At 61.7% G+C, this 27687-nt stretch overlaps 1 protein-coding gene across 1 annotated transcript in view; it reads right to left on the minus strand.

Annotated features, from left to right (window-relative positions):
• The window catches only part of LOC117646262 (voltage-dependent T-type calcium channel subunit alpha-1H), an 89648-nt gene extending 62376 nt beyond the window's left edge, over positions 1 to 27272 (minus strand). The window contains exon 1 of the mRNA XM_034387100.1: positions 26974 to 27272. Coding sequence (XP_034242991.1) covers positions 26974 to 27026 — 53 coding nt within the window. The 5' untranslated portion in view covers positions 27027 to 27272. The remainder of the gene's footprint in view (positions 1 to 26973) is intronic.
• Positions 27273 to 27687: the final 415 nt, after the last annotated feature.

The following is a 27687-nucleotide window of genomic DNA, read 5'->3' on the forward strand; positions in this document are numbered from 1 at the left end:
AGCTTGGTGCGACTTCAAGGTCTGTTCAAGCGATGACGGTGGTCTCAGGAAGGATCTCAGGAAGTCCCGTTTAGTGTGATAAAGAAAATAAATCAGTGAAATATTTACTCAATGTTTTAACGAAGCCTTGATCATCTTTATCAGATTAATCGTCAAAAGTCTTCCGAGACCATGGAAGGTAACCACGATTTTTAATGGTACCCCAACCACTCCCCGAGCTGCCGAGGCTGCCGAGCGGCACAGGCACTGAAAGTGAGTTGTCGAGTGCTGTGCGCCGCATTGACTCACCCCGTCGCTCGTCCATCAGTCCATCCGCGAATGAAGCACTGACCTGGAAATGGAAAAGAGGATATCAGTGTAAATATTCACCTTGCATCTGCATAAAAATCGGATCCGCGCGTCGCCCGGCCCGGGCAGAGCACATTACCAGTCTCATTACGAAGTGAGCGCGCCGGCCGAGGTGTGTGTGCGGAGAGGGAGAGGGGGGTCCGTACAGGGCTCGTTCAAAAAGCAGACCGGCCCAGAGCGACGGGGCTTGTGTGAGATACATGCAGGCGACAAGGAACCACGTTGCGACGCAAACCCCAAAACCCGTGCCAAAGCTTTCCCACGAGGTTTTTCACCCCATCTCTACACGCTCCCGCCCCTTTTTGTCATTTCCCCCCAACCCCTCCGCCCCATGCCTTACCTTGCGAGAGTCCCTAAAAGGCCAAATTCGCTTAAATTCGCCCCCGAGCCGGCGAGACGGGCCGGGCTGGGGCGAGCCGGGCTCGCCGTGGGCAGAGAATATGGGTCAGGCTTTCGCTTAGTTTGCCGACCCTGGCCAGCAGCAGCCGGTGTGCGGGGACTGTGCGGGCACGGCGCGGGCACGGCCCAGACCGGCCCGGAGGCGGTCAGTTTTGTGTGGATGCGCTCGGGTCGTCCTCCCCCCCACCCCCCACTCCCCTGGCAGGCCGGCGGCAGTATAAAGCCTGTACGTAGTAACAAGGCCCGGACACGCCCCAGCGGTTTGTGTGCGCTTGGCTCCACCGTGGTGGTCGCCACGCTCGGCTCGCCTTGCCTCTCTTTGTCGTGCGGCTTGTCCTTAGCCTCTCTTTCTGTCTCTCTCTCTCCCTCTCTCTCTGTCTCTCTGCCCGCGCCTGGTCGCCGCCACTCAGTGTCTGTCTACGAGCCGCGCGCTGCCCGCCGCGCTCGGACCGGCCTCGGCCGCCTTGCCTGGCTGCCTGCCTGGCTGCTCGGCCTGGCCGCCTCGAATTGAATCGACAGTTAGGTTTGTCTCGTCGAATTGAATTCGGGCGCGCCGTTTCGCCGTGTTCCGTGCGGCTCCCCGCGCCAATTCGATAAACGAACAGCTTTTGGTGTCGTGAAACGCAACGCCGGGACAGAAAGAGGAAAAAACGCGCGCAAAAAGCACGACAAAACACAGGTAGAAAGAGGGGGCGGTGCGAAACAAGTGGGCCGTTTGACGCCAAGTCCAATTAGCGAGGCAGTCCGTTCCGCCGCGGAATGCAATAGAAAAGGTGACTTGTTACGGCCCTTGCTCCAGTCGGCCCGCTCTGCCTCTCTCGCACCCCTGCGGAACGCCCCACGAGTGCGAGAGAGACAGAAACAGCACGGTCCGGACCAGCCAGCACATGGCGCAAAAATCAGAACGCCTTTAATCGTTATCGCCAAGGACACCGCGATCGCAACGACGCGCCGCCATGTCGGTGCGCGAAAACAACAAAAACAAACAAAACAACAAGAAAAACAACAAGTGAGAGAATAATGAGCAATATCGGCGAGGCGGTGCGCGTCCATTGCCGCTGTCACCGCAACAATGTTTCCAGCGAATCGTAAAGAGCGGCCCGGGCAGGGCTGGACCGTTAAGTTTCTCTCTCTCTCTCTCTCTCTCTCTCTCTCTCTCTCTCTCTCTCTCTCTCTCTTTCCACCACCGTGTAAAAGTTCCGGCCAACAACAGCGACGAAAACAACAGGAGAACAGGAAAAAAGGCACGAGTACGCAAACCGCCGTGCACTTCCCGGAATGCAACGCCTCACACCGCCGGAGCGCCGCGGTGGCCGGAAGTCCATTTCCACGACTAATGACTGCACTGCCGATGGCCGAGACCCGCCGCGGCGTGGCTGCCCCACTCACGGCCCTCGCGGCTCATTTCTGGTGATTTACACTGCAGACTGATTCCGAGAGTCGTTCGCGTCGCTCCGTCTCTCTCGCACCTATACAGGGCGCCCCGCGAGTGCGAGAGAGACAGAGCGACGAAAACGACTCTCAGCGTGCCGGCGGCCTCTCTAATCGGCCATTACACAGGCGGCCGACTTCGGACGGTACTTGGCTGGGACTGCGGTTTTGCTGTGGGACCCCTTTACCCCGCCTCACCCACTTCGGGGGACGATTTCATGGCTACGCAAAGCTAGTTCGGTTTCGGGCGGCATATGGCTCGCATGGATATCATCCACCGGCACCTCAAACATTCGGGTAGCTCTGTGAATAACGGCGCCTGTCTCGGCGAGGTCTTGGCAGACAAACACTCCCTCGCCAAATTAGCATACTACTCCTCATCCCTCGTGCTAATGGCGTGAGCGGGGCGAGGCGAGGCGAGCGAAGCGAGCGAAGCGAGCGAAGCTCCATTGAGCGGCTCAGCGCGGCCCGACGAGCACGCCTCGCCACGCCACGCCGTGCCACGCCTCGCCACGCCTCGCCACGCCACGCCACGCAGCGCGCACGGCCGTGTGTGAGGGATGGCGGACCGGAAGCGGAAACTAGTTCGTCCGGAAAAGTCGTTAGCTGGAACGCGGTACTGTACGGCGCGGAAGTATGAAGCAGTCCGGGCGCGTTGTGGCGTGTGCTCTCCTGCCGCCGTGTTTCGTCGCTCTGTCTCTCTCTCTCTCCCACGCACTCTTGGGGCGTCCCGTAAGGGAACGACGCGACACAGTTCGAAATCACCAGCGCGCTGCCAACAGCCCCGCCCCCAGCCCCGCAGAGCGCTCTCGGATTAGGTCCGCGTCCAAATATCGTCTGGAAATAAGTCGCCGCTTTTGGCGGGATTTCGGGCGGACTTCTAATTGAGCCGGCGAGTGACAAGGAGACTCCCCGCCGCCCCCAAGGGGCCCCGAGGGCCCCCCAAGGGCGGCCAAGGGCGGCGGGCTGCCTCAGTAATCTCCCTCGGAACATCCACCGCCTTCGCAAAGTATGCATGGCCAGCAGAAAACTTAAATTGAAGGCCGCACTTAGTTAATGACTATTATTCTTATCTTCCGATGAACTGTGAAGAAAACTTCCGGGCCGCACGGCCGGCGAGGCCGGGCTCTCCCAGCAATAACAAGCGGCGTATCATCGCCTGCCCCACAGTGCGCCCGCCCCACAGTGTGCCCGCCCGCCCGGGCGGCGACGAGAACCCCCGCCAAAAACCCGCCCTCTCTGCCGCGGACAATGTGCCTCACTCGTCGCGGAGCGAGACGACGCCGCGGACGGCACGGCATTCTTTTCTCTCCGGCGTCACCTCTGTATAGACGCTGCTGTCACAAACACGGCCCAGCGGGAGGCGGCCGCCCCGCCCCGCCCCGCCCCGCCCCGCCCCGCCACGCCACAACGGCAGGGAATTTAAAGGACCGGAGCGGTGAAAGGTGAAAGAAAGGTGGATCTCTGCGGGGGGCGGGCGGGGCGGGGCGGAGGCCTCGCAGTGGAGGCTGCGCGACGCGGGGAGAGATACCGGCCTACGGGTTTGCCTGCGGCGGTGTAAACGCCTCAGCCTGTGAGAGTGTGGCTTCTTGACTTGAAGAAAGAGTCATCCTGCGCGAGTAAATGCTTTTCTCGCTCGGAAAAATCCTCTCTCCGGCTTAATAATGCTGTCCCGCTGTGGAAATGCCCTCGGCCGCCCCCGGGAGAACTGAGGACGGCGGCCACGGCCTGCATCGCCACAATGCACCGCCAATCCCAAATTCCAATTTCCATCGCCGCGACGGCGACGCGAAAGAGAAGCGCGGTAAATAATAAATAACCAACAGCGCGGCCTATTAGCATAACAGAGGCAGGCCCGTCAAATCGAAGCGGGGAACACGCGGACCGAAATATAATCAAATCGTAACCGCGACAGTATAAACGAACGGGCGAGGCCGAGGCTGGAGAGAGGGGGGGGGGGGGCTCAATACGTGTTCCGCTTCGGGGAGCAGCGTGCTGCTGGATTGGGCAAGCTAGGCGCTAGCTTGGTCGCGCACTGCAGGTCTGTTTACTTTAGGTAGACGCGGCTCGGGCGAGTTCCAAGATCTACCTGTCACACGCATCAAGCTACTCATTGCCTTTCAGAAGGCGGTCCCTTTTTTCGTCACGTGTAGAAACGGGCTCCCTTCCGAGGAGTCCCGAGCAGCTCAAGCCCTGTCCACAGTGAGACGGCCTCCACCGGCGTCAGCTGACGCAAGCACTCGCGTGCCCCGGGCGTTGCCTACCGGCCGCGAGGTGCCAGTGAATCCACAAGTGGGGCGGTTAAGCCCTCGTGCGTCCCTTGGGGCCCACCACGCCCGGCCTCGCCCCGCCCCGCTCGCTCCAATCGGTCGCCACTGTCCCTTTCGGCAGTGCCCTTCGTGACTGGCCGACCTGCCGCCGCCCCGTCCTACGGGCCGGACCGGCCACGCCTCGGCAAATCCACGCCCGCGAACCCGCCACCCTTCACGGTGTAGAGGCGTCAGCTTCGTCACAGTGGGCCAGAAGACCGGTGGAGGCGGTCAAAATCCCAGGCGCGTTTTGGAGCTCCAGAGTTGCTAAAGGGGACTCGAACTGAACGTGTGACCCCACCAATGGATTGCTCTCCGAACGAGGAATCCATTGGTGGGGTCACAGGTTCGGTTCGAGTCCTGTTTGGCGACTCTGGGGCTCAAAACGCGTCCGCGGTTTCGGCCCCCTCCTCCGGTCTTCTGGCCCACTGTGGGGCAGGAGCTCCAGCTGCGGTGCGGCCAAGTGCCAGGCTGCCGGGCGGCCAGGCTGCCACAGTGGCGCCATCTGTCTGCGACACTAAAACAACACTTGCGAGATTGGGACCTGCGACGCGCACTAATTGCCGTGTCTGCGCCCCGAGCACAGTGGGCCAGAGGACCGGTGGAGGCGGCCGAAACTCTAGAGGCGTCCACAGCCAGCACCTGTCAGTGCAAGGGCGGTGGTGGGACAGTGGTGCCAACTTGACAAACAGGCCCTTCAGGATGTCGATACCTCGGGAACGGCGCGCCCCACGAGGAAGAGTGTGCGGCGCGAGGTAACTTGAGTTTTCAATTCGGTTTACACTGGCGCCGCCAAGGCTTTGCTGCCCTGCAGCTCCGAATGCTTGTCGTTGACAGGCATTCAGGGCGAGAATAATTTCATTTCAAGTTGGCACTCCCTGCGCTAAACCGATTCAGCGTCACGGAATCGTCCCGAACTACGGCAACCGCTTTCCGTCCGCCTGCATGAACGCGGCCCGGGGATTGTTATTTGGAGAGCGGGCCTGGCGGGCCAAACGGGCCGAGGGGCCCCGCCACTCCGAGCAGCGCGCCGCTCCCCGCCATTCGGCGCCAAGGACGCCTTGTATCGTGATGAAAATCTATTATTGGGGCGCCGCGCGCCGCGCCGGCGTCATCGCTTGCGCGGTGAACGAGCCCACAGTGGGCCAGAAGACCGGCGCAGGCGGCCAATCCTCTAGACGCGTCTTGAGCTACAGAGTCGCTTAACAGGACTCGAACCGAGCGTGTGACCCCACCAATGGATTCCTCGTTCGGAGAGCAATCCATTGGTGGGGCCACACGTTCAGTTCGAGTCCCGTTTAGCGACCCTGGAGCTGAAAACGTGTTCGGGATTTTTACCGCCCCCACCGGGTCTTCTGACCCACTGTGGCGGGGCGGCGAGCGGGTCGGAGCGTGAGTGTAACAGTTTCTAGAGCCAACGCGCAGCCACGGCAGCCACCCTCCGGGCCGCAGCGCCACGCAGCGCCACGCAGCCACCCACCTGCACTCTTAGCCCTGCTCCCCCTCCCCATGCCTCCGCGGTGAACCCATGGCGCAGTGCGCACCGGGCCGCCGCGCCGCGCCACGCTCCCATGACGCTCGATGCCTGATTGGCCCGGAGGCAACTTCCATTAATTATCATCAAGAGGAAGTTTGGGCGCCCGGTCAGGCACAGTCACACGGCCGGACGGGCAACTCTGGAGCTCAAAACGCGTCCGGGATTTTGGCCGCCTCCACCGGTCTTCTGGCCCACTGTGCACCGCCGCCCCCTGGACCCGCGACTGCCGTTTTGGCAGTGCACTACTTGTCCCGGTCCCTCTCCACTCCACCGCACGCCACGCTCCGCCGCCCTCACCGCAGTCCTGACAACACGCGACCGCGCGACTCCCACCTGGCATGGCCTGGCAGGCAGGCAGGCAGGCAGGCAGGCAGGCAGGCAGGCAGGCAGGCAGGCAGGCGGGCAGGCAGGCAGGCAGGCAGGCAGGCAGGCGGGCAGGCAGGCAGGCAGGCAGGCAGGCAGGCAGGCAGGCAGGCAGGCAGGCAGGCAGGCAGGCGTCGCGACAGTGTGGCGCACACGGCCCGTGCACACGCACGGCTGTCACCAGCGACTACACCGTTGTCTCACCGCGTCACGTGCGCCCCGACGGACAGACGGACAGACAGACAGACAGACGGAAAGACAAACACAGATACAGACGGACAGGCAGACTAACCGAACAGGCAGGCTATCCGACGGTAAGCAAAGCAGACAGAATGGCGCTGGAAATGGCTCCTGGAAACAACCCCCGCTGCGACTGACCCGGCGACCGGCCGTGCTGCTGCTTTTCTTCTCTAGTTTCTCCCGTTGGTCTCCAGCGGACTGATCCCGAGAGTCGTTTTCGTCGGTCTGTCTCCTTCGCACTCAAGGAGCGTTCCTCAGGTGCGACAGCGACAGAGCGTCGAAAACGCCTCTCGGACGGAATCAGTCTGCTGGTAATGATGCGGTGAGGAGTGGATGGCCCGCTGGAGTGCCGGACGAGGTGCAGGACCTGCACACTGCCCTGGAGCTGCCCTGGAGCCCTGCGACGGGCGCTGCACCGTTTTTCCAGCCCTCCAGCCATTCCTCATTTTCTCCGGGCGAAATTCGAGCATAAAATGCAAGCAGAACAACGTATTACGCCGACAGCGCGCGGGCTCAGGCATTGGGCTCAGCCGTGGGCTCGACAGCCCTGCCCTTTCCTCGCGGACTCCCTTCGGCTGGTGAATCATTTTTTTTTCCGTCCACGCTTTCTCGATGAGATGGCGTCATTCTTTGCTCTGGCCGTAAACGGCGCTGCGGGGCGTCGCTTTGTGCGACCGGCCTGCCCGGCGAGGAGTCCTTTCGTCGCGCTGTCTCTGTCGCACTCGTGCAGCCCTCCGCAAGGGTGCGAGAGAGACAGAGCTGCAAACCGCGCTTCTGATTCGCTGAGCGTCCGTCCGTCCGTCCGTCCAGTGAGAAGGGCGGGCGGCCGTCCCGAAAAGGGCTCGCTGTTTTCTCTTCATATTATTCCCCCTCTCTCGGTAACGGGGTAAGGGAGCGATTTCCTTTCCCGCGGGGATATCTTTCTTTCTCTCTCTTTCTCCGGTCCGGCGGCGGCCAGCCGGGGTGGGCCTCCATTGATTGGGCTGGCGGGGCACCCTCGGTCCCGGGACCTCTCTCTCTCTCTCTCTCTCTCTCTCTCTCTCTCTCTCTCTCTCTCTCTCTCTCTCTCTCTCCGGAATCCATCCCAACAAAATCAAGCGACAAAAGATTAAAACTCGTTCCGGGCCGATGGAAGTAACGTGAGACTTCTCGAGAGAGTGCTGCCGGTCCCCAGGGCCCGGGGCTGGCTCCTTCGTGGGGGCGGGGCCGCCTGGGAGTGGGCAGGGCAGGCAAGGCAAAGCAGGCAAGGCGAGCACAGCCGAGTGCCTCCAGTGTGAATTGCCTACCCTGCAGGCGCTCGGCTGTGTGTCACGCTTTCCGCACGTTCCTGGTTAATTTTTCGCCCACTCTGCTCGTGGCAGGGCGCAGCGGGCTTCGTCAAGCACCCTCCAGCGCTCTCTCTCTCTCTCTCTCTCTCTCTCTCTCTCTCTCTCTCTCTCTCTCTCTCCCGGGTGGGGCGACGAGGTGGACTTTTCGTGAGCTGGCCGCTGCCAGACCGCGCACCTCCAACGGCGCGGTCTGCATGTTGCTGGCTGGCGTGCTGGCATCGCCACCACACTGCCTTCCTGTAAATGTGACCGATACGGGAAACCGATAATGTGCCTGCATGCTTGCTGGCTGGCTGCCTGGCTGGCTGCCTGGCTGGCTGCCTGGCACACACCGATGCCTCCCCCACTCGACTCCCATCCGGCCGTCAAACCACACCACCGAACGAGTGGACATGAAGCGAATTGGTTCCAGCAGTTTGTTTGCCCGACCGGAACGAACTTCCAGCGTTGTTGCTGTGGGCGTGCAGGGCGTGCCGGGCGCTCGGCCAGGACACAGACACAGGTGGAGCGACGTCACCAAATTAAACTTTATACAATCATTTCCACGCGTCCCGTGTTTCTGCTTTGCTCCACGGGGGATATTTATACCTTTTAAATCAAAGCCTTTTTATCTCTGTGAGTGCTGGCGGTGTGTGTGCGTGTTTGAGCGTCTGTGTTGTCGTGCGACATATTTTCGAATTAGTCCCACGCGCGTGTACGTACGCCGCACGCGTGTCTTTGGGACCACTTCGCTTCGCCCGATCGGCATGTGCTGTGTTGCTACGGCCTCTGTGTGTGCGTGTGTGTGTGTGCGTGTGCGTGTCTCGCACGAGTGTGCCTTGTCGGTGTGTGGGTGAGGTAGACGGCGCGTGCACGCCGCGGACGCTAACGCCGCTGTGTCGGAAAGGATTTCCATGTTGGTTCAATAATGGAACTTCCTTTCCAAGTGCTTTGCTCGCTACGCCCCGTGTCGTGTTGCGCTGAAGCTGCCATAGCCCTCTCGGGGGCGGGGAGTAATTCGCATCAGTCGCCATCACTCTCTCTCTCTCTCTCTCTCTCTCTCTCTCAAACATACACACACACACATACACACACACTCACGCATGTGCAAGTGGCAGGCGGGCCATAGGCACGGCGAAGGAAAATGATCCTCATTTTCCAGCCGAGGGGACGATTTCTCACCGGCAGAGTTGTGGCTAACGGAGCGGCAGGGGGTGGGGCGGGGCGAAGGTGACGGCGGGCGGTGGGTGGGCGCACAAAAAGTGGTTTTGTTCCTCCCCCTCCCCGGTGCCCACAACCCCCAACGCGCAGAGAGACTGGTTCGCGTCTCGGTTCCCGCGTTCGAGTGCCGCATAGGAGGCCGTGGCGGCGCAGGGCCTCCCAGGACCTTTCACATGCCACACGTCGGAACGAACAAATCGCAGCGAGCAGCGCGCAGCAAGCCGGGCGGTAACACGGCACACACGGAGGCCAGCAGGGGGGGGGGGGGGAGGAGGAGAAGAAGAAGGCCTTGTCAAAGTGTGTCCTGCACGAACGGACCGCCACACCGCCACAGCACCACGATCACGACACGCTTGAGGGAGGCCGCGCGACCTTCTCTCCGCCTGCAGACTGATTCCGAGAGTCCTTCGCGTCGCCCTGTCCCTCTCGCACTCCTGCGGTGTTGTTCCGTCGGCGTGCGAGAGGAACAGAGCGACGAAAACGTCTCTCGGAATCAGTCGGGTGTTCCGCCCTGGCCGGTGGGGCGCGTTCGCCCCCCCCCCCCCCCCCCCCCCGAATCTACCCCCTTGCCGTCCGGCCCTGCTCCAGCTCCGCCACAGCGCTAAATACTAAGCAAACGTCCCGCTCCTCCTTGTTTGTGCTTCACGGGCTGGGTTGTCGTGTCGGCAGGCGATCTGGGGGGGAGGGCCCTGGTACACCCCCCCCCCCCCCCCGTAGTGTGATTCCCGCCTCGGTCCCCGGCGGCTCGACGGACTGCTCAGCGCGACATCAAAGCGAGAGGCTTGGAGCACCACCTGCCCGTCGTCCTCGACCTCGACGTCCTCGCCGTGCTCCTCGTCGCGGCGGTGCACTCCGCGGCGTGATGGCTGCAGGATGGCGCGAGGGGCGCCGCCGCCAGCACGCCGCCGTCCCCGTCGTCGTCCCTCGACCAGGACGATAAGGAACTTTACGAGATGTTGTGATGTGACGGAGGACGACAATGCCCCGTGGGCTTGTTGACGCGTCCCTCACACACACACACACACACACACACACACACACACACACACACACACAGTGATGGCTCCATCACGAGGGCTATTGGACTGTGTGCACCCCTAGCTGCGTCTTGCTTACACTGCTACACAGTGCGGCATAGCAGTGTCGGTTTGTTGTGTAACACGAGCGGATCGTCGATTTTAGCAGACGATGAGACTTAAAGAGAAATGAAATCAGAGTTCAGCTAACGATGTAACAACAACAAAAATAGAACTTCTTTTTTGTGATACGTCGTCCTGCCAACCCACTGCCGCTCCTCGCGGTCCTTGGGGAGCGGGCGCCGCGGTTTTGCGCGGCCAAAGCTCGGAATAAAATGACACGACAAGGACGAGAGAGAGAGAGAGAGAGAGAGAGAGAGAGAGAGAGAGAGAGAGAGAGAGAGAGAGAGAGAGAGAGAGAGAGAGTGCTGTGTGTACACAGAGCGCCGTCGTTAGAAAATCCGCGGGGATGGACCACTCACGCTCAGCTCACGCTTTACATCGCTTTGCATGCGGCGCGGCGGCGGTCAGTCACGTTGGCGGCCAGCGCGCCGAAAGCGCACAGAGGCAACGCCAGCCGCCCTCAACAAGTACGCGCGGCAGAGTGGCCGCCACCGCCGACGACGACGCCCCACTGACCCCAGCGAGGCCGCGCTCTGTTTCGCCCTCACCTGCTGCGTTTTCTCGTCCTCCGCGACCTTGCTGCGTGTGAGCTATCCACCCCCCTTACCTCCCCACTCTCCGTGATCTTGAGGGACACATTCTTTCTTTCTCTCTCTCTCTCTCTCTCTCTCTCTCTGCGAAGGGGGCGAGCCGTCTGATGAAATACAACCCCCCGAGCTCACCTGCTTTCTCTTCTCTTCCCCTTTTTGTAGCACGCACACACACACGCAACCCCCCCCCCCCACACACACACACACATACAATTCAGAGTTCGAATATTCATTTCGGGGACACCATCCATGCGAATTGTATGGAGGGAGGATTGTGCCAATATTTTGCCAATATATTTACCGGGAACTCCATATGGATTTTGTTTACATGAGCGGGATTTTCCGCGAAAGCGCGGCGTTGTTTCCAGCGGGCAAATTCGCGGAGTTGCCCGCCGCCGTGTGAAGCGGAGCCGGGATTCGGAAACTCTCTTTCACACACGCGCGGCGGCGAGGTTTGCGTAGGGTTGCGAGAGACAGCCCGTCCTCGTCGTTCGGAGTCGCGCTACCCACCCAGTGGTGCAACGGAACCACTCTTTCCCGCGCTGGCGACGAGGTGCCCACCGCCATTACCCCCTCCCCCTTGATTAACGCCTGCCGCTGTCTGAGGGCGTTTTCAAACACGGCGTGGCGCGGCGGTGCAGCGGCGACAACTTTGGCCATTCGTCTTCCCGCAGGCACGCCGAGGCCGCCGACGGGAACCCCGGCCGTCGTGTGTCGCCTCGCCGTGACTCTTCGCGTCGACGACAACGAGGTCCCCGCGATACAACAAAATGATGCGAGTATCGGCATCCGGCTGGGATCGAACCACCCATGGTGTTCCGAAAGTTGAGCTAGAGGTGCGCAGTGAGCAAGAAGACCGAGGGTGGTGGCTTAAAGTTCGATTCGAGTCCTGTTTAGCGACTCTGGAGCTCAGAACGCGTCTAGACTTTTGTCCGCCCCCACCGGTCTTCTAGCCCACTGTGACGCACGACAAGTTGTAATGCAAGCGGCACGTCGGTGGATCACGTTCGGGGCGCACAATGAGGCACGATTCTCTCACCTCAGGACGCCCCTCAGCCCCCCCCCCTTCCCCCTCCTGACCGCAAGCCGCACCCGCTCCGCTCCGTTACTTTGTTTGAGTACATGAACTACTTGCTAGTCTCTCCCCCGCGCCACGGCACGGCCACGGCACGGCCCGGGGGCACAGCAGGCGGGGCAGAGTGCCCCGTGTGAGGTCGCGCCCCTTATCATGGGGCACGGCCGGCACGGCGGGAGGAGAGGGAGGGGGGCGCGGTGCAAGGACAGCCCCCCTCCTCGAAACAGAAATACAAATAATAACTTTTGTTGTGTTCGTTCGCCTAGACTCGCCTTTGACATTTCGGTAATGGCCGCGCTTCGCGTCGTGCGCGACACGTGATGGCGGGACGAACCCTGACCTTCCGGGCGCCCCGCTGTATCGGAGCGGACGGTGCTGCCGTGCTGCGCCGTGCTGCAGGCCGAGGATCCGGGCCATATGCCGGGCGAACGGCCGAAGGGCGACCCCACCGGAACACGGGTCCAGCAGGGGCAGCAGGGCCAGCAGGGGCCAGCTGCCAAGATGAAAGGTTCCGCTAACCTCCTCCTCCTCCCCCCCCCTCCATACACGATGCCCGCACCGAACCGTCCCCGGCCTGCTGGCCGACTCGTGCTTACTTATGCATGTACGCCTGGAACAATGGCTGGAGAAAGAGAAAGGGCTGGGAAAGGCGGAAGGGTACGGGGGCAACTTCAAAGACCGCCCGGGTTCTCTTTTTCATGCACTCTGCAATGTTCCTCGGACGCACCCGAAGGGGAGTCACCGGGTGCCCCTGGAAGTTGTTTTCTTGGACCAAGCAAACTGATGATCGCCTAGGACTGCCGCGCGCCCTCTACATTGTAGCCGCCCAAAGAGGGCTGTAAAGACGAATCGATTTGCGTTATTGATTGGCAGACGACAGTTTCGCCTCCCCGCTGGGACAAAAGGGCTGCAGGCGGGGCGGCCGGGGCCTTGGCCGGGGCTTATGGCAGTCATAATTCAACCGCTACAAAACCGGGCCATAACCTGCTGCTCCCAGCGCGCCCACCTCAAGGACCTGCAGGTTAGCGTCATCTCCGGTGCAGCGACGCCGAGCGAAGCAGACTTCTTGCTGCGGGGCCAGGCCAGGGCCGCGAGGGCCAAGAGTGCAGCAGAGATTGTTCTTCGCGCAGCAGGCGGGCCACCAAGGCGGGCCACCAAGGCGGGCCACCAAGGCGGGCCACCAAGGCGGGCCACCAAGGCGGGCCACCAAGGCGGGCCACCAAGGCGGGCCACCAAGGCGGGCCACGTCGGCACACTCCCCAGAAGCGTGTCTGGCCGCGGGCGTAGCTTGCTCCTCGGCCAGCCTCCTCGCTCGGCCACTCTCCCAAGTATCTCGCGCGACAGATAAAAGGGTTTCGCCCGTATGGCTTTTCCGCCGCGATAAACTCCCATCCCAGTTTATGGCGGACTACGCATCGCAAAGCCCAAGCCCCCTGCGCCGCGTGTGTGAGTGTGTCTGAGTGTGAGTGCAGCGCTACAAAAAGCTCCCGCGGCTTTGGGCTCTGACAGGAACAACGACGCCCGGCGAATTGGAGCAGCGGGGTCTAAAGAGGGGAGGGGAGGGGGTGCATGCCGCAGCGGATGACGCCGGAAACACATTTCCGCGCAGCGCTCTCAACGCAACGCCGCGTATGATGATGTGACTCCGCGTCCAAGTCTGCTGCGGGTTCCAATCCCCCCGCGGTCAGATTAAATTTCGTTTTCAGAATTTTATCGCCGTTTTTTTTGTTGCGTTTTTACCGTCGGTGCGTGCTGCGGACACCAACGGCGCAGCAGGGTAGTGAGGCCGCTTGAAAAAAATCGATTCGTGACAGCAAACTGTTGAACGCCATCCGACCGCAGCCAGACAACCAGACAACAACAAAGCGGCCAGGGGCCCTAGCGCGGGGCCGCCTGCGTCACGGAAACTGTTTGAATGTTTACAAAACGTCACGACAGCAACCCGCAGCAACAAAAGCCGCGGCAAGTAGCAGCCCCCGGGGCGCCGGAAGTGGTCGCGGAGTGCGAGTGAGAGGATGTGTGTGTGTGAGAGAGAGAGAGATAGAGAGTGTGTGTGTGTGCGTTTTCGTTTTCGCGTTTTTGTTTTCGCGTTTTCGTTTTTGTTTTCGCGTTTTCGTTTTCGTTTTCGCGTTTTTGTTTTCGTTTTCACGTTTTCGTTTCTGCGTTTTCGCGTTTTTGTTTCTGTTTTCGCGTTTTCGTTTTTGTTTTCGCGTTTTCGTTTTCACGTTTTCGTTTTCGCGTTTTCCTTTTCCTTTTCTCTTTATCAAAACGAATTAAGAGTGGGGCCGCCGCGGTGAGGCGACTCGCGACGGCTCCACGTGTACTCGGACACGTGTCCAGACAAGGCTACGTGACCCACTTACGCCACGACCCAGTGCGCCGATCGGGGCCGCACACCCGGACAGTCGTTGTGGTTCCCTGCACGCACGCCGGCCGTGGTATGTGTGCACTATAAGGCGGTGGGGAGCAGCAAGGGGGGGAAGGCGATACTGGTCCAGGAAATCGCAGTGTATCGCATGTGGTTAGGAAGCACGATTCCTGATTCAATTTTCGTCTTTCATATTCCGCACCACGGCCACCGCCACCAACATCACCACGGCTGCCCGGTGCTGCTTGCTGCTTGCGGAGGGGCCAGGGGGGCTAATTTAATTGCAACCAACCCACCAACCCCCCGGCCACACCCTGGAGGACGAGGACAACGAGGACAAGGGTCCAGGGAGCACTGATATGAGTCACACACCGTGCGCGCACACGCGCGCACACACACACACTCACACCGCAGGGGCGGGGGCTCTGCTCTCTGCGGAATCTCTCGGCGAGCACACACAAGAAGGCACTGCCGCCTCGCTACTACACTGGCACGCCGGCACGGCTCGGCGCGGCGGCGGCAGCGGCCCTACGTCACATTTCTGGACCAACTCTGCGGCAAGCTAATGGTTTATTGAGACGCGCGCACTGCGGCCGCGCACTCTCTCCGAGGGGGGCGGCGAGGGGGTGGGGGTGGCGAGGAGAGAATTCGCGGCAGAAGTGGAAGAGCACGCGTAAACCAGCGTCGGTGAATCATTCACCGACTAATCGGCGCGGGCGGTGTTGCCGAGGGGAGGCCTCGCTGGCGGCCTTGACCAGGCGACGACGCGTCGGCACGCCGAAGCCGAGGAAACGGACTCGGCCACGCCGGCGAGGACGCCGACGGCGAGGACGCCGACGACGATCCGGCGGAGTAATCCCCGGAACAAGGCTGCCAGTGGGGCGGCAGGCCGAGTCCGCACGGCGATGTCGTCGCTGTCTCTCTCGCACCCGCGCGGGCCTCGCGGGCCTCGCGGGCCGGCCCACGACGGCGAGAGAGACAGAGCGCGCGGCGCGGAATCCGGCCGCCGGCGCCGAGGTCCGTGCCGCGAATAAACACGAGGCCGTCTCTCCAATTGCCGAAGTGGTGCGCGGGGCCGCCGGGCCGCCAGGCGCCAGGCCGCTAGGGCCGGCCTGGGGCTAGTGGCCTCATCAAGGGGCCGCCCCGCCCCGCCACGCCACGCCCCGTTGTTTACCTCCGGCTAGGCGAGTGGTTGGCACACAAGTAGCACTGCTTGATTAGCTAAGCGAAGGACGATCGCTGCCGGCGTCCTCAAACGTGTCCTCGACGACGAGGTGCTCACCGCCGCGTCCAGGGCCAGGCCCATGGCCAGGGCTGCCGCGCACCCCGACACAAGCAGGCCAGCCAAAGCTACGAGTTGCTTCCGTATTTGCCTGGGTCCGAACACACACACACACACACACACACACACACACACACACACACACAGAGTGTCCCTCACGGCGCCACGGCGTGGTTCTGCCCGACTCAATACAGCTTTGGCCCCGCACAATTGAATTTGCGGCGCCGGGACGGTCCGGCAGGACGCTCGGCAGGGGCGGCAATCCTCTCCTCCCAGGACGGCTTGCCCGGTCCAGGTCGCAGGCAGTCGCAGGTCGGCCCCCGTCGTCCTGGGACGCCCGACACCGACGCGGCGCCGTGGACTCGAACAATTCAATTTGAGAGACATTTAAGTCGTCGTGTGTCCGATAAAGCCCCCGGATAGAGTCGGCCTGCGCGCCCGCGTTTCCACGCAGCTGTGGACGAGGAGGACGAGGAAGACGGGGCGCGTGGCGGAGCGGAGCGGAACGGCGGTTGTTTGCACCGTCGCCAAAGTACTTTGCGGGGCTGATTAGCGAGTTGGTGTATCAGCAGCGGGGCAGGCAGTGCCGACGCAGAGGCGGGGAGGCCCGCCCCGGAGGAGGGTCGCCGATAACACCGAGCTCAGCGCCGCCACGGCTCCGCGCCCCGCGCCCCGCCCGGCGAAGAGTGCACGCTCAGTAGTTATGGCGGGCAGACCGACAAGGAGCGCCCGTCCGCGGCCGCCGCACCCATCTCGGATGCGGCGTGATTAGATCAGCAGTATTCCGCTCGGGTAGTGGAGGGGGGAGGGGGAGAGGTCAGTGCTAGCGTGGAATAATAACCGTCTGTCATCCCTTGCCTGTGTCCTCTCTCGTCCTCTCTGGCAACGCCGTCCCATGAGTCGTCTTCTTCCTCTTCTTCTTCTTCTCCCACAGTCAGTCCCTCGCCATGCCGTCTCCCACGACCGCGATGACGATGCGCGTCTACCTTCGCCTGTTCAAATGCGACCCCCAACCCCCTCCCCGCTCCCACACTGCAATGGCCGTCGTTTCATCTAGAAAAGTCTCGGCCGATGGGGTGGATATGGCGGTGTGTGCATACATGTCCGTGTGTGTGAGTGTGTATGTGTGTGTGTGTGGCGCATTGATTTCACGTCAAATCGAGGCCATAATACGAGCAGGACGTTATCCCGCCTTTCATCGGCCGGGGAAGTCTTTGCTGCGGGCTGCGGGTCGTAACGGCAGCAGCGCGCACCCCGTGGACCCCGAGGACCCCCGCAGGCAGGCAGGCCACGCCACGCCGCCCCCTTATATGACGGCAAGAACGACGCAGCGGCATTTCGGAGGGGGTGGCCACCGCGCAGCAGCGCAGCCAAAGTGTGTCACCCACCGGGCTGAAAGCCCACTGCTCCACCGCCCGCTCGTCGTGGTCTTGGCTGAGGCTGGCTTCACCGGCACACCAGGTGCACGGTATAACTTCCTATTCTTGTATTACTGATTTGAGGTATCTCACAGCAGGCGGTTCGGCATCCCGAGCAGGACTCGCCGTGCCGAGCAAGGCCAGTGGGTCACCCCCACTCCTCCCTCCAGGTACTGCGGACCCTTCCGGAGCAGCAGCAGAAGGTCACCCGGAGGTCCGGGGCGGCGGAGCGCGCGGAGCGTCGGAGCGGCCCCGGGGCGCCTCGGCGTAAAGGGCCGCTCCAGGGGCGTGCTCTCCTTGGCTCTCCTCTGCGGCGGCCAGGTGCGACAGCCGTGCCGCAGTGCACGCCCGCCCTCGGGGACTTCGGCGAGATCGTTGGCCCGGCCGGCAGACTGGTTCCGAGCGCCGTGTCCCGTCTCTCTCGCACTCACGGGGCGTCCCCTACAGGTGCGAGAGAGACCAGAGCGACGAAGCCGACTCTCAGTCTGCAGCCTCGAAATGACGAGTGATTTCCCGGGGCCGCTGGGCCAGCAGTGCTGGCAGCAACAAGCTTGGCACCGACACAGGCCGTGCCGAGCCCGCCGAGCCCCACAGCAGCCAGAGCACTCCCTGGAGGCGGTCGATGGCTGCCGCCCATCAATCACACACGCCGGCCGGACCCCTGGCCTCCAGCAGCAGCGCACAGTGGGCCAGAAGGCCAGAACGACGAAAACGACCCTCAGGTTTAGTCCGCTGGCCTCCAGCGCCACCAGATCAACCACCTGGCCGCGTCCGCGACGGCGTCCCGCTGGAGGGCGGCAGTCCCCGTCGAGGACACGACCGGCGGGGCTTTTAAGGCGACCGGAAAAGCCACCGAATGACTCGTTCTGCCCGCCAGGGCCGACGACCTCCACGACCCTGTGCAGTAGAAACTCCAGAACCAAAGAATAAGAGTACGTCGTTGGAAAAATGGAACGACTAAGGAGTCAAAATGTCCCATGAAATCACAACCACATAGAACAGGCATGTTTCACGAAACAAATGCCAAAGCAAACGAATGAACGAAAACCGAATGATAGAACGAAGATCAGGCAAGAAATCATTTCTCCTCCCAGCTGCCGCCGCTGCTGCCTGCCTAAACCAATAAAACGCCACGGAGCAGCGGCGTTCTGATTTCTAGCCTCGCACTGAAAGGGAGGCACATATCACTCTGCTTGACGTCTCTCCAAGTTGCCGCATCATGTCTGTACGCCCCTCCCCCTTCCGGGGCCCCTGCCGGGCGGCCTGCCGGGCCTTATGGCGACCTAACCGAATTTACGAGCGTTTTCATCGTTTTCTGATGCGAGGGGCGAGAGGCTCGGCAGTGACGACATGCCGGCCCGGGGGGCTGGGCCAGGCTGGGCCAGGCTGGGCCAGGCTGGGCTGGGTCGGAAGGGACGCCCGTGATAGTCGCAGTTCCATACTTGCTCGGCGAAAAAAGCGCAAGTTTTTCGGGCCGGACATGGGTCCGCGGTGAAGGACGGCGGCGGCCTGGCCCGGCCCAGCCTCCAGAGGGAGGGGGCTGCGGACCAAGCAGGCCGCGGAGACCCTGTTGGAGGACACAAGCTTAGTGCTGGTTAATGCCAGCGAGTGGGGCGATCGCAGTCCGGCTCAGTGGCTGGAATGACGTCTAATCCGAAGAGGCCGGTCCAGGGAAGGCCCAGGACTGCCCAGAACCGCCCGGGACGGTCAAACGGCCTTGCCGAGTGTCGGTCCGATTGGGAGCACAGCGAATGGCACTACGGCGCCCCGCCCCGCCCTGGCCGTTGTTGTGGGGGAGGAAAAAAGGGTGGCGTCGGGGCGACGGGCAGTCTGTGTGATGGCCTGCCCGGCCTGCCAGCGTGAGGGATCGAAAGTGCCCGGCCTGTCGGACGGCGCCATTGCCAGCCACTCTAGAGACCGACATTGTGTCAGAAATAAGTGGCAAATCAGTCGCGCAGTTACCGTGTCCAAATTCCTCAAAGCTTTCCAAACTTGCAATGTGGCCCCTCGACTTTTCGTAAAGTCACTTTCAATTTTGTAGGAGGGTTAAGTAAATATACACTCTGGTCGGAATAGTGTACAGGAGTACACCCTGTCCTGAGGCCTGTTGAAGCGACGACGATGATGATGATGTACTACGACTTGTTGTCGAAACTTTGATCCGTTCCGCGATGTTGTTGCGAGCGAAAGCGCCAAGCACGCCCCGCGCACGCCGCGCGCACGCCCCGCGCACGCGAGCAGTCAAAGCGGACTGAGTGCTGAGACGGCGCTGGCAGCCGCATAAAACTCTTTATCACTGCCCGGCACCGAGTTGCAAGTCGGTTTACAGCGGCGGTGCAGGAAAGCGAAGCGGTTTGCGACTCGGGCGTGGCGTGGCGGGGCGGGGCGGGGTGAGGTGGGGCGTGGCGGGGTGAGGCTGGGCGCGGCTCACTTTGGATGAGCTCCAAACTACTTGCAGTGGGGCGACGCGCGCGACGTGCAACTTGAAGGCGGCCAAGTATCGACAAGAAGATGAGAACGCCTGGGGGCCCCCGACGCCCCCGAGGTCCCGGAAAGGCGGTGACAAGTGGGACAATGAGCCACGACGAGACGTGAAGCGACGCGACGCCTCGGCATAACTTATTCAAGAGTTTTCAAGGCCGACGCGGGGCGGGGGCGGGGCCGGGTTCAAATCCGGCCCGACACTCCCACTAACTTTGTCGCCTCTGCCTTTTCCCGTCATTTTGTGGTGTCGAACCCGCGTGGACGGCGAGGTCCGCGCTCCTGGCCTGGCGGTTTTATCGCCGGCCGGAAGCCATCAGGGCGAGCTTGTCCTGGACGTGCCCTGGACGCACAGTGGGCCAGAAGACCGGTGCGTTTCGAGCCCACCCCCATTACGAGGCCCAGTGCGATTACGGTATTGCTATATCGGCACCAGGCAGTCCGTGTGTTTGGGCTCTCTTGAGGTATCGATCCCCCTTCCCCCTCGGACCTTCCAGCCAGTCCCACTTTCAATTAGCCACCCACCATCAGTCCGCTCATCGCGCGCCGCTGCCACGGCTTAGGTTATTTATCCTCTTGTCACAACAAAATAACAACAATAAAGCGCACACGGTCGTCTTTTGATGTCCTTGTTTTTCGCTTTTCACTCCGCTGCCGAAATCCAACAGGAGGCGAGGCGGGCGGGCGTGCACCGCCTGAAACAACTGATTGTGTTGAGCGCCTGACTGGCTCGATGTACATCACGGCCAATCAGCCGATGGGGAAAGAGAAAAAGAGGAAGTGGAAAAAAGCAGGGAAACAGGGGTAGAAGCAAAACACAAAAAACGAACCCTGAGTGATAACGTGGCAGCCCCAGCGATCCTTTCCGGAATCATATTCTTTCTTTCTATGTGTGTGTGTGAGAGAGAGAGACAGAGAGGAAGAGAGGACAGAGAGAGGGGCGGGGGCTGTGGGGAGGATAGTGTTTGAATCTGTGAAGAAGTGGCACTTCCCTCCTGGTTAAAAATAGAGAAAGCACGATAGATGAACGCGACTGCAAGCACACACGCACGCGGTGCCTGGCACACGTCACCATGTCACACTCCCGGCGCGTGCGAGCTGCGAATCACCAGATTCGATAAAATGGGCCCCTAAAATATGCACGAGGCAGTGTAGGGGCTGTACAGGCCGCGCGACGCGGAATACAAAGCAAGGAGGTTCGTTTTCCATCGACCAGTCTGATAGATAAGTGGTTTTGAATTATTGATGAAGTGCCACCGGCCGGGGGCGGAGGGGGCGGAGGGTGCGGAGGGGGCGGCCCAGCCGGGCCAGCGGGGCCCAAGCGGCCGTGTGCGTTTACGTAAGTGACTCCGGGCGCCATTTGTTGCACACGCCACTGTAGTCAGGCGGGCGGGCCGCAGCGATTCAGCAGGACGCGGTGGACACTGGCCCGGTGATTAAGGGATTAACCGGCGCCCGATCCGTCGCTGTAATTGCGTGAGACGACGGCCTTCTCTCTCTCTCTCTCTCTCTCTCTCTCTCTCTCGGACCAATGGGGTGTGAGGGAGACAGAGCGATGAGGCACTGTTTGGAACTAGCTTTCCGCTTTTAAAGGCAGCACTGTGTCACAGTAGAGACCGGTTTCAGTGGACTGAAACAGAGCTCTGGGCCCGTTTCAATGCTCTCCGTCTCTCTAACGGGAGTAGACTCACACCGTGAACGATGTGATCATGGGGTATGCCCCGCAACTGAAACTCGATTACACAGCCGCGCTTGCTTCAGGTGCTGCAGGGACGGCACGGACCCAGGTTTGCGCAGCCAGCACCGCTGCAGACTGATTCCGCGAGTCATTTTCGTCGCTCCCTCTCTCTCGCACCTGTGTGGGACGTCCCACGAGTGCGAGAGAGACAGACTCTCGTCTGCCTGGCCGCGATCCGCGTCACCATCAAGGACGCCACGGTAACGAGGGGCGGGGCGGCAGCAGCATCGCGCTGTGTTGTTTGCGAGCGAAGAATGAAGCGGAACACACACACGGGAGGCACGCGTGCGGGTGCTTGCTACCCCGCGCCGTGAGAGCGACAGAGACAGAGATAATTCGGGGTCGAGTGCGTTGCGTGTGCGCGGCCGCCGCGAGAGAGAGAGAGGGGGGGGGGGGGGAGAGACGTGAAAATAAACAGGACGCGGTAATGAACGAGAGCGTGGTGTGGATGTTAATGGTGATCTGATACGGTTGGGGAAAGGGAGGGGGAAGGGAGGGGGTGGCGAGGCGAGGGAGGCTGGATGAGCTAAGGCGGTGGAGAGTGCCACACAAATGAGGCCGAGGGGAGAGGGGGTTAGTTTGGGGTGGCTGCCCGCATGGAGAGTAATTAGCGCACCGTTACAACGCGTCACAATCCGCGACGACGTCTCCTTGCTAGGCGACGTTCGCTGGCTTTGTGAAAAGACCATAACCTTGGGTTGAGTGGAGGGCGGGGGCTGGGAGCGTGACGTGGCTTGTGGACGGCTTGGCCCGGCTTGGCCACGTGGAGGATCGTCACGCTGGCGACCCCCCGTGGGGCCTGCGGGGCCTGCGGCTGCTGAAGGAGGCAGCGGAGCTCGGCTTGGAGGACAGCCCAGCAGCTAGGCCGCGAGTCGAGAGCGGAGCAGTGTGAAGCAGTGTGGAGCAAGGGGAGGAAGGTGAGTCTGACTGGAGTGGTGTGAAGAATGGGAGATGAGAGTCTCCTCTGGCTTCCCTGATGAGGGAGCCGCAGTCCGCTCCCCCCCCCCTTCCCCTTGCGGCATTCACACGGACGGCGTGGCGGATGGCTTTTGGTTTTCATCTCGTCGTCGTCGTGGCGAAAGGAGTAACCAGTCGGCCCGGTCGGACTGTGGCTGGGACTGCGGGCTCTCCTCGCTCTGTTTCTCTCCCACTTGAGGGGCGTATTGCGTCGGGGTGCGAGAGAGACCAAGCGACGGAACGCTAGTGTTTGGAATCAGCGGCCGCGACTGGCTCGGACACACCGAGGGCCGGGGTTGCCAGGAGCCGGCCCAGGGCCTCGGGCACGCCGGGCTTATGTTCGGCCATTGTGGGATTAAAATGACCATCCACTTGGCCCGAGTCTTAGCCGCGCTTCGGCCCTTCGGGCTTGAAAGGCAGGGAGGGGGCTCTGTGCGCCGCGCCGAGAGAGCGCCCCCTTCAAAGCGACGACAGGACACCGAGGAAACGGCCGGGGAAACGGCTAGGCGCGCAGGCCGGCGGAGAAGCGGGGCGGATCGCGCAAGTTCCCTGAATGAGGAAAGAAGATTCAAAGGACAGTTGTAAATCTCCGTGGAGTAGTACCCGTGTAGATTTTAATCTTGATCATCAAGAGAATTACTTTAAGGTGAAAAGACGAGCACATGAGAAATAAATGGAACCGATACACTGCGCGCCCGAAGACGCGTCCGGGATTCTGTCCGTCTCCTCCGGTCCTCTGGCCCACTGTAAGATAACCTAGATACGCATGTACGGCCAGACACGACGCCAGACACGACGAGAGTGGCGGCGCTCTGCTATGACCACCTCGAAACATGACGGCCGAATTAGAAATGAAACATTCATCGGACAGGCGGGGCAGGCGGGGCAGGCACCAGACAAAAGGCTGGCTTGTGGGTGGCGCCGCTGCTTTCGAGCGCCGCAGAGTACCCCGGCCTGGTCTCCTGTTGCGCCGCGCTGCCGCGCTGCCGCGCTGCCGCGTACCCGCACTGGGCCAGGGCCCGGCCGCCCGCCCGAGCCGCCAGCCAGCCCGCGACCCCGGCGACCCACAAGCCCCTATCTGCGCACAGCGAGGCGCACGGCCCCCTCGCCCCCACTGCGATTATGAAACTCTTTTGTCCGCCTCCACCGACGAGGCCTGCTTCTGCTTGAGCGGGGGTGCGCGGCGAGGGGCGGTCGCAGGAGACTAGCGAGCCGAGTGATCCGGAAAGCCTTGGGCAAGCCTCGGCGAAGCCGCGGGACAAACAGGACGCCCTGCACGGCCTGCATGCGCACCAGTTCAACACCGCGCGGGGAAGGGGCATTGCAGGACTGACTAGGGTAAGGTTACCAAACATGGATCACTTTTTAAATAATCTTCTCTAGATCGAAATTAAGTATGGGTTGACTACTATTTTTGAATCTAATATAGATGTTTACCTTACTGGTCATATTGCTACCAAAAATGGTACCTCTAACTCGAATACTTTGGAAGTTGTGAGGACAAGAAAATATGGCTATTTTTGCTAAGGTTAGGTTAGGGTGGTCCAATCATGGATCACCCCACCAGCGTACGGACACAAAGCAAGGTATGCATTCAGTAGTCCCAGAATATCAAACTAGTCTGTCCAAAGTGCACGATGAAAAATTTTGAAGTGACTGCGGTGATTGCTTGGCCCAGAATCAGGGGTGCAAAAATCACCTTTTTGAACGTCATTTTTCCATCGATTTTCGGGGGCCTGTTTTAGGTGTCTTTCTAAACGCAACCCTGCAGAGTAGAGAGACGCAGTTACAAACTTGTCAGCTTCACATCGAACAGTCAAAGGGTCAGTCTAAGCAAGGAAAGACAGAAATTTAGAATCTGGTCACCTGGTCTTTAGTTATAGACCCCCAAACAGAAATGATCCATGTTTGGTACCCCGATCCATGTTCGGCACTTTACCCTAGTCCCCCCACCCTTCGCTGCCGCGTTCCGCGGGCCTGCTGCGCTGTGTGTGTGTGTGTGAGTGTGTGTGTGTGTGTGTGTGTGTGTGTGTGTGTGTGTGTGGTTCCCTCTTCATTTCAGCGTGGAGCGCGCCATGGAGCCGAGCCGGCCCCCGTTCCGCTAACCGAAACAGGGAACACACTCGCAGGCACGCACTGGGGCAGCGTTACACACACACACACACATGGATACACGTGTACGCTGCGTGCGCACACACTTGTACACACACGTCGGTACACACTCACACACAGGCGCGGGGCAGCCATTAAATGAAAAGCAAATCAAGCCTGCGGCTGATGCCGTCCGCAGCCGTTCAGGGGCGGCGGAACGCGGAATTCGCGAAACACGCCGTGAATTCGACGCGCCGAATGAGCAGCCAGCATGCCTCTGTGTGTTTGTGTGTGTGTGTGTGTGTGTGTGAGGAGGGGGAGGGGTTAAGGCCGCTGCGCGTGCTTGCATGTAGGAATGGCTGCGTGCGTGTAGTGTGGTGGACACAACTATGCAGGGCGCTGGGCGAGTGGAAGGATGCAGCGCCACTATCCCAGTGCAGCGCACAGTGGGCCAGAAGACCGGTGGTGGCGGCCAAAAGTCTAGACACGTTTTGAGCCACAGAGTCGCTGAATGGGACGCGAACCGAACGTGTGACCCCACCAATGGATTGCTCTCCGAACGAGGAATCCATTGGTGGGGTCACACGTTCGGTTCGAGTCCTGTTTAGACCGAGGCCGGGTGAGGCCGCGTCCAGCCAACAACATCCGTCAGGGCGATGGCGGGTTCGAGGCCCAGTCCGAGGCGCTGGCCCAGTCCGCGCTTGCTGCCCGGTGCGATACTTTTGCCCGCCGCCGTGCGCAAACTGAGCAAACCTCCCACCCCACTTCACCTTCAGCCTTCGGCCAGCCGCAGGAGGGCGCCCCGCCGCGACCGCCCCCCTCCGCTCCGTACCCAGATGAAAAATTCCTCGACGGGCTGCCGCTAGCTGGCTGGCTGGCGGCCCCACCAGTCTTACCTTGTATTTTTCCTTCTTTTCTCCTTTTTTTCCCCCGGCTGCGTGGCGCGCAATTTGAATAATGCACTCCACCGGGGCTGCCAAAATACGGACGCAAAATTTCCCTCGGCGAACGGCAATTTACGACGCGCTGGGAAGAAAGTGTTTGACTCGCACCGCGTAACGCGTGGGAGGGGAACCTCGGCGCATACCCGCCGCCGGAACTCGACCCGCAATTATTATTTTTTCCTGTGGCGAGTTTATTTTGTTTGTATTTGTTGGGTGTGTGTGTTGTGCGGGCTTCCGAGCGGATCGCGTGGAAGGCGGTCCAGTTTAGGAACCAGGGCAGAAGGGCGGCGATGGGGAGGGGGAGGGGGAGAGCCAGGTTCCGGCCCACTGTGTTCCTCTCTGCACTTGAGATTGATGTGCGAGGGAGCGAACACACTCACACCCACGCATACACACGGACAGGCACAGGATGAAAAGTGAAGGTGGGGCCAGGTCAGCGAGCAACCCGTCCCTGCAGCATAAAAAACACCTTCACACCGACACAGACATGCGCGCGCACACCCTAACACCCTGCACCAAGTAAGTAGTCCGCGACTCTGCAAGCCCTGCGAGCCCCGCGCGGCCCAGCAACAGGTCTGCCCTTCGTCACCAGCAGCGCGCACTGCCTGGGCACTGCCTGGGCACGGTGCCAAGACGGGCCGACGGCCATGCGGGCCCGGGTTCGACTCCCGGCAGTGGCGGTGCGGCGGTCCGATGCGCCGCTTTTCAAAAGGGCGCCCGTAAGTGCGCGGCCCCCACGACAAGGCCGTCCCCTTCCCCCTCCACTTCGGCCGCGCCACTTAGCCTAACGCAGTTTGCACCGAGGCCCGTCCGAGCGGAGGGACGGCGGGACGACGCCCCAGGGCCCCGGGGGCAGCGCAGGCAATGGCCGCCAAATCTCTTTTCAGATGATTCAGGCTGGCGCCGCGAGCGTTTTAGCGCTACGTCTGTTTCCGGGGACGCTGCGCCCGGAAACGGCGCAAAACACATTTGCCGGAGTGCCTTGCTTGCGGGTCCCCCGGAAGCAGACGACTCGCGTCGCGCGTTGGGGGAGGGGGGAGGGGGGGGGATTCGCAAGTCCGGAACAACAGCAGTGCCGCCAACGCGAATCTAGATTCGCCGCTCGGAAAATAATTACGCCGACGCGGTCCACTGGGGCACGGCGACGATTAAACGCCCTGAACGGCCGACCGTCATCGCGTTAATCTCGGTGGATTTCGTTCGGCGACTCACCTTGCCGATGCGAGGGCTGCGAGGTGGATGTCCGGCGGCGCGGCGAGCAGCACGCTGGAGTCGACGGGCAGGTGGAGTCTGCTGGCGACCCGCCAGGACGACGACGACGGCGGCGGCGAAGTTCGGGAACAACGCCGCGTTGCAAGAATGATCCCCCCGGCGTGGCATCCCTTGTTATTAACCCGCTTTGGTAAACACCGGGGCAAGTTGACAGCGGCGGCCCGGTAAGTGTCTGGCCCGACAAACTTATTATACCCCGAGCAGAGCCCTCTCTCTCGCACCCCCTCGCGCGCCGCGCACTCCAGACGCAACAAATGAAACGGGCAATTAAGGCCACGAGGAACCCCTTTGAGCGACTCCCTCGCTCTTTTCGTGGCCACTCCTTTGGCTACCCCCCCCTCTCCCCCTTTTCCGTTCCTCGACCAGCAAACTTTGCCGCGGGCGCTGGCAACTCCCCCCGCGCGACCACGGCGCCGCGACGCGCCGCGACGCCACGACGCCACCACGGCAGCGAAAAGGATATGGGTTGGTGATCATGGCCAGGCACCAGGACCGGGGCCGCGTCCGCTGGTCCATGTACTTGAGGGCGATGGGGAGGAAGCCGGGGTACGGCAGGGCGTCGCCGCCGAGGACGCCGGCGCCGTCGCTGAGGCCATCGTTGGCCCCGTCGTCGTCGTCGTCATCGTCGTCTTCATCCTCGTCCTCGTCCTCCTCCTCCTCCAGGTCTTCATCGTCCTCCTCGGCATCGTCTTCGAAGTCGGACAGCGCGGCGAAGTCGGCCTCCGAGCAGCCCTCGTGCAGGGCGGCCGGGGGCGGCGCGGGTTCTAGCGGCCGGGGGCAGTCCTGCGAGCCCCCCGCCGCCGTGGTGGGCCCCGCGGGGGGCGGCCCGGGGGGCGGCGCGGCCGGCGAGGGCGACGACGCCATCGGCCCATGGACCCCCATTGGGCCCCCTGTCGGCCCGAGGGGCCCTGAGGGGCTTAGGTGCCCCTCGGCATGGCATGGGGGTGGGGCCCACTCCGGCACACCATCGTCCTGCAACAAGAGAAACGCAGCGGCCAATCAGAGGCGGCGACAAGAATAGTGGCCAATCAGCGGCCGGCATGCCATGGGCAATGCCACGGGCAATGCCATCGGCAGACCGGCAGACACAGAAAGGAGCCAATCAGAGTGGCGCCAGGTCCGCGGTCGGTGACGTGTCCGGTGCCCCAGTTATTCCTTGTGGATCCATCGGTGGCTC

This window comes from Thrips palmi, unplaced genomic scaffold (genome assembly GCF_012932325.1).
Source record: "Thrips palmi isolate BJ-2018 unplaced genomic scaffold, TpBJ-2018v1 HiC_scaffold_19, whole genome shotgun sequence".
NCBI classification, from domain to species: Eukaryota; Metazoa; Arthropoda; class Insecta; order Thysanoptera; family Thripidae; genus Thrips; species Thrips palmi.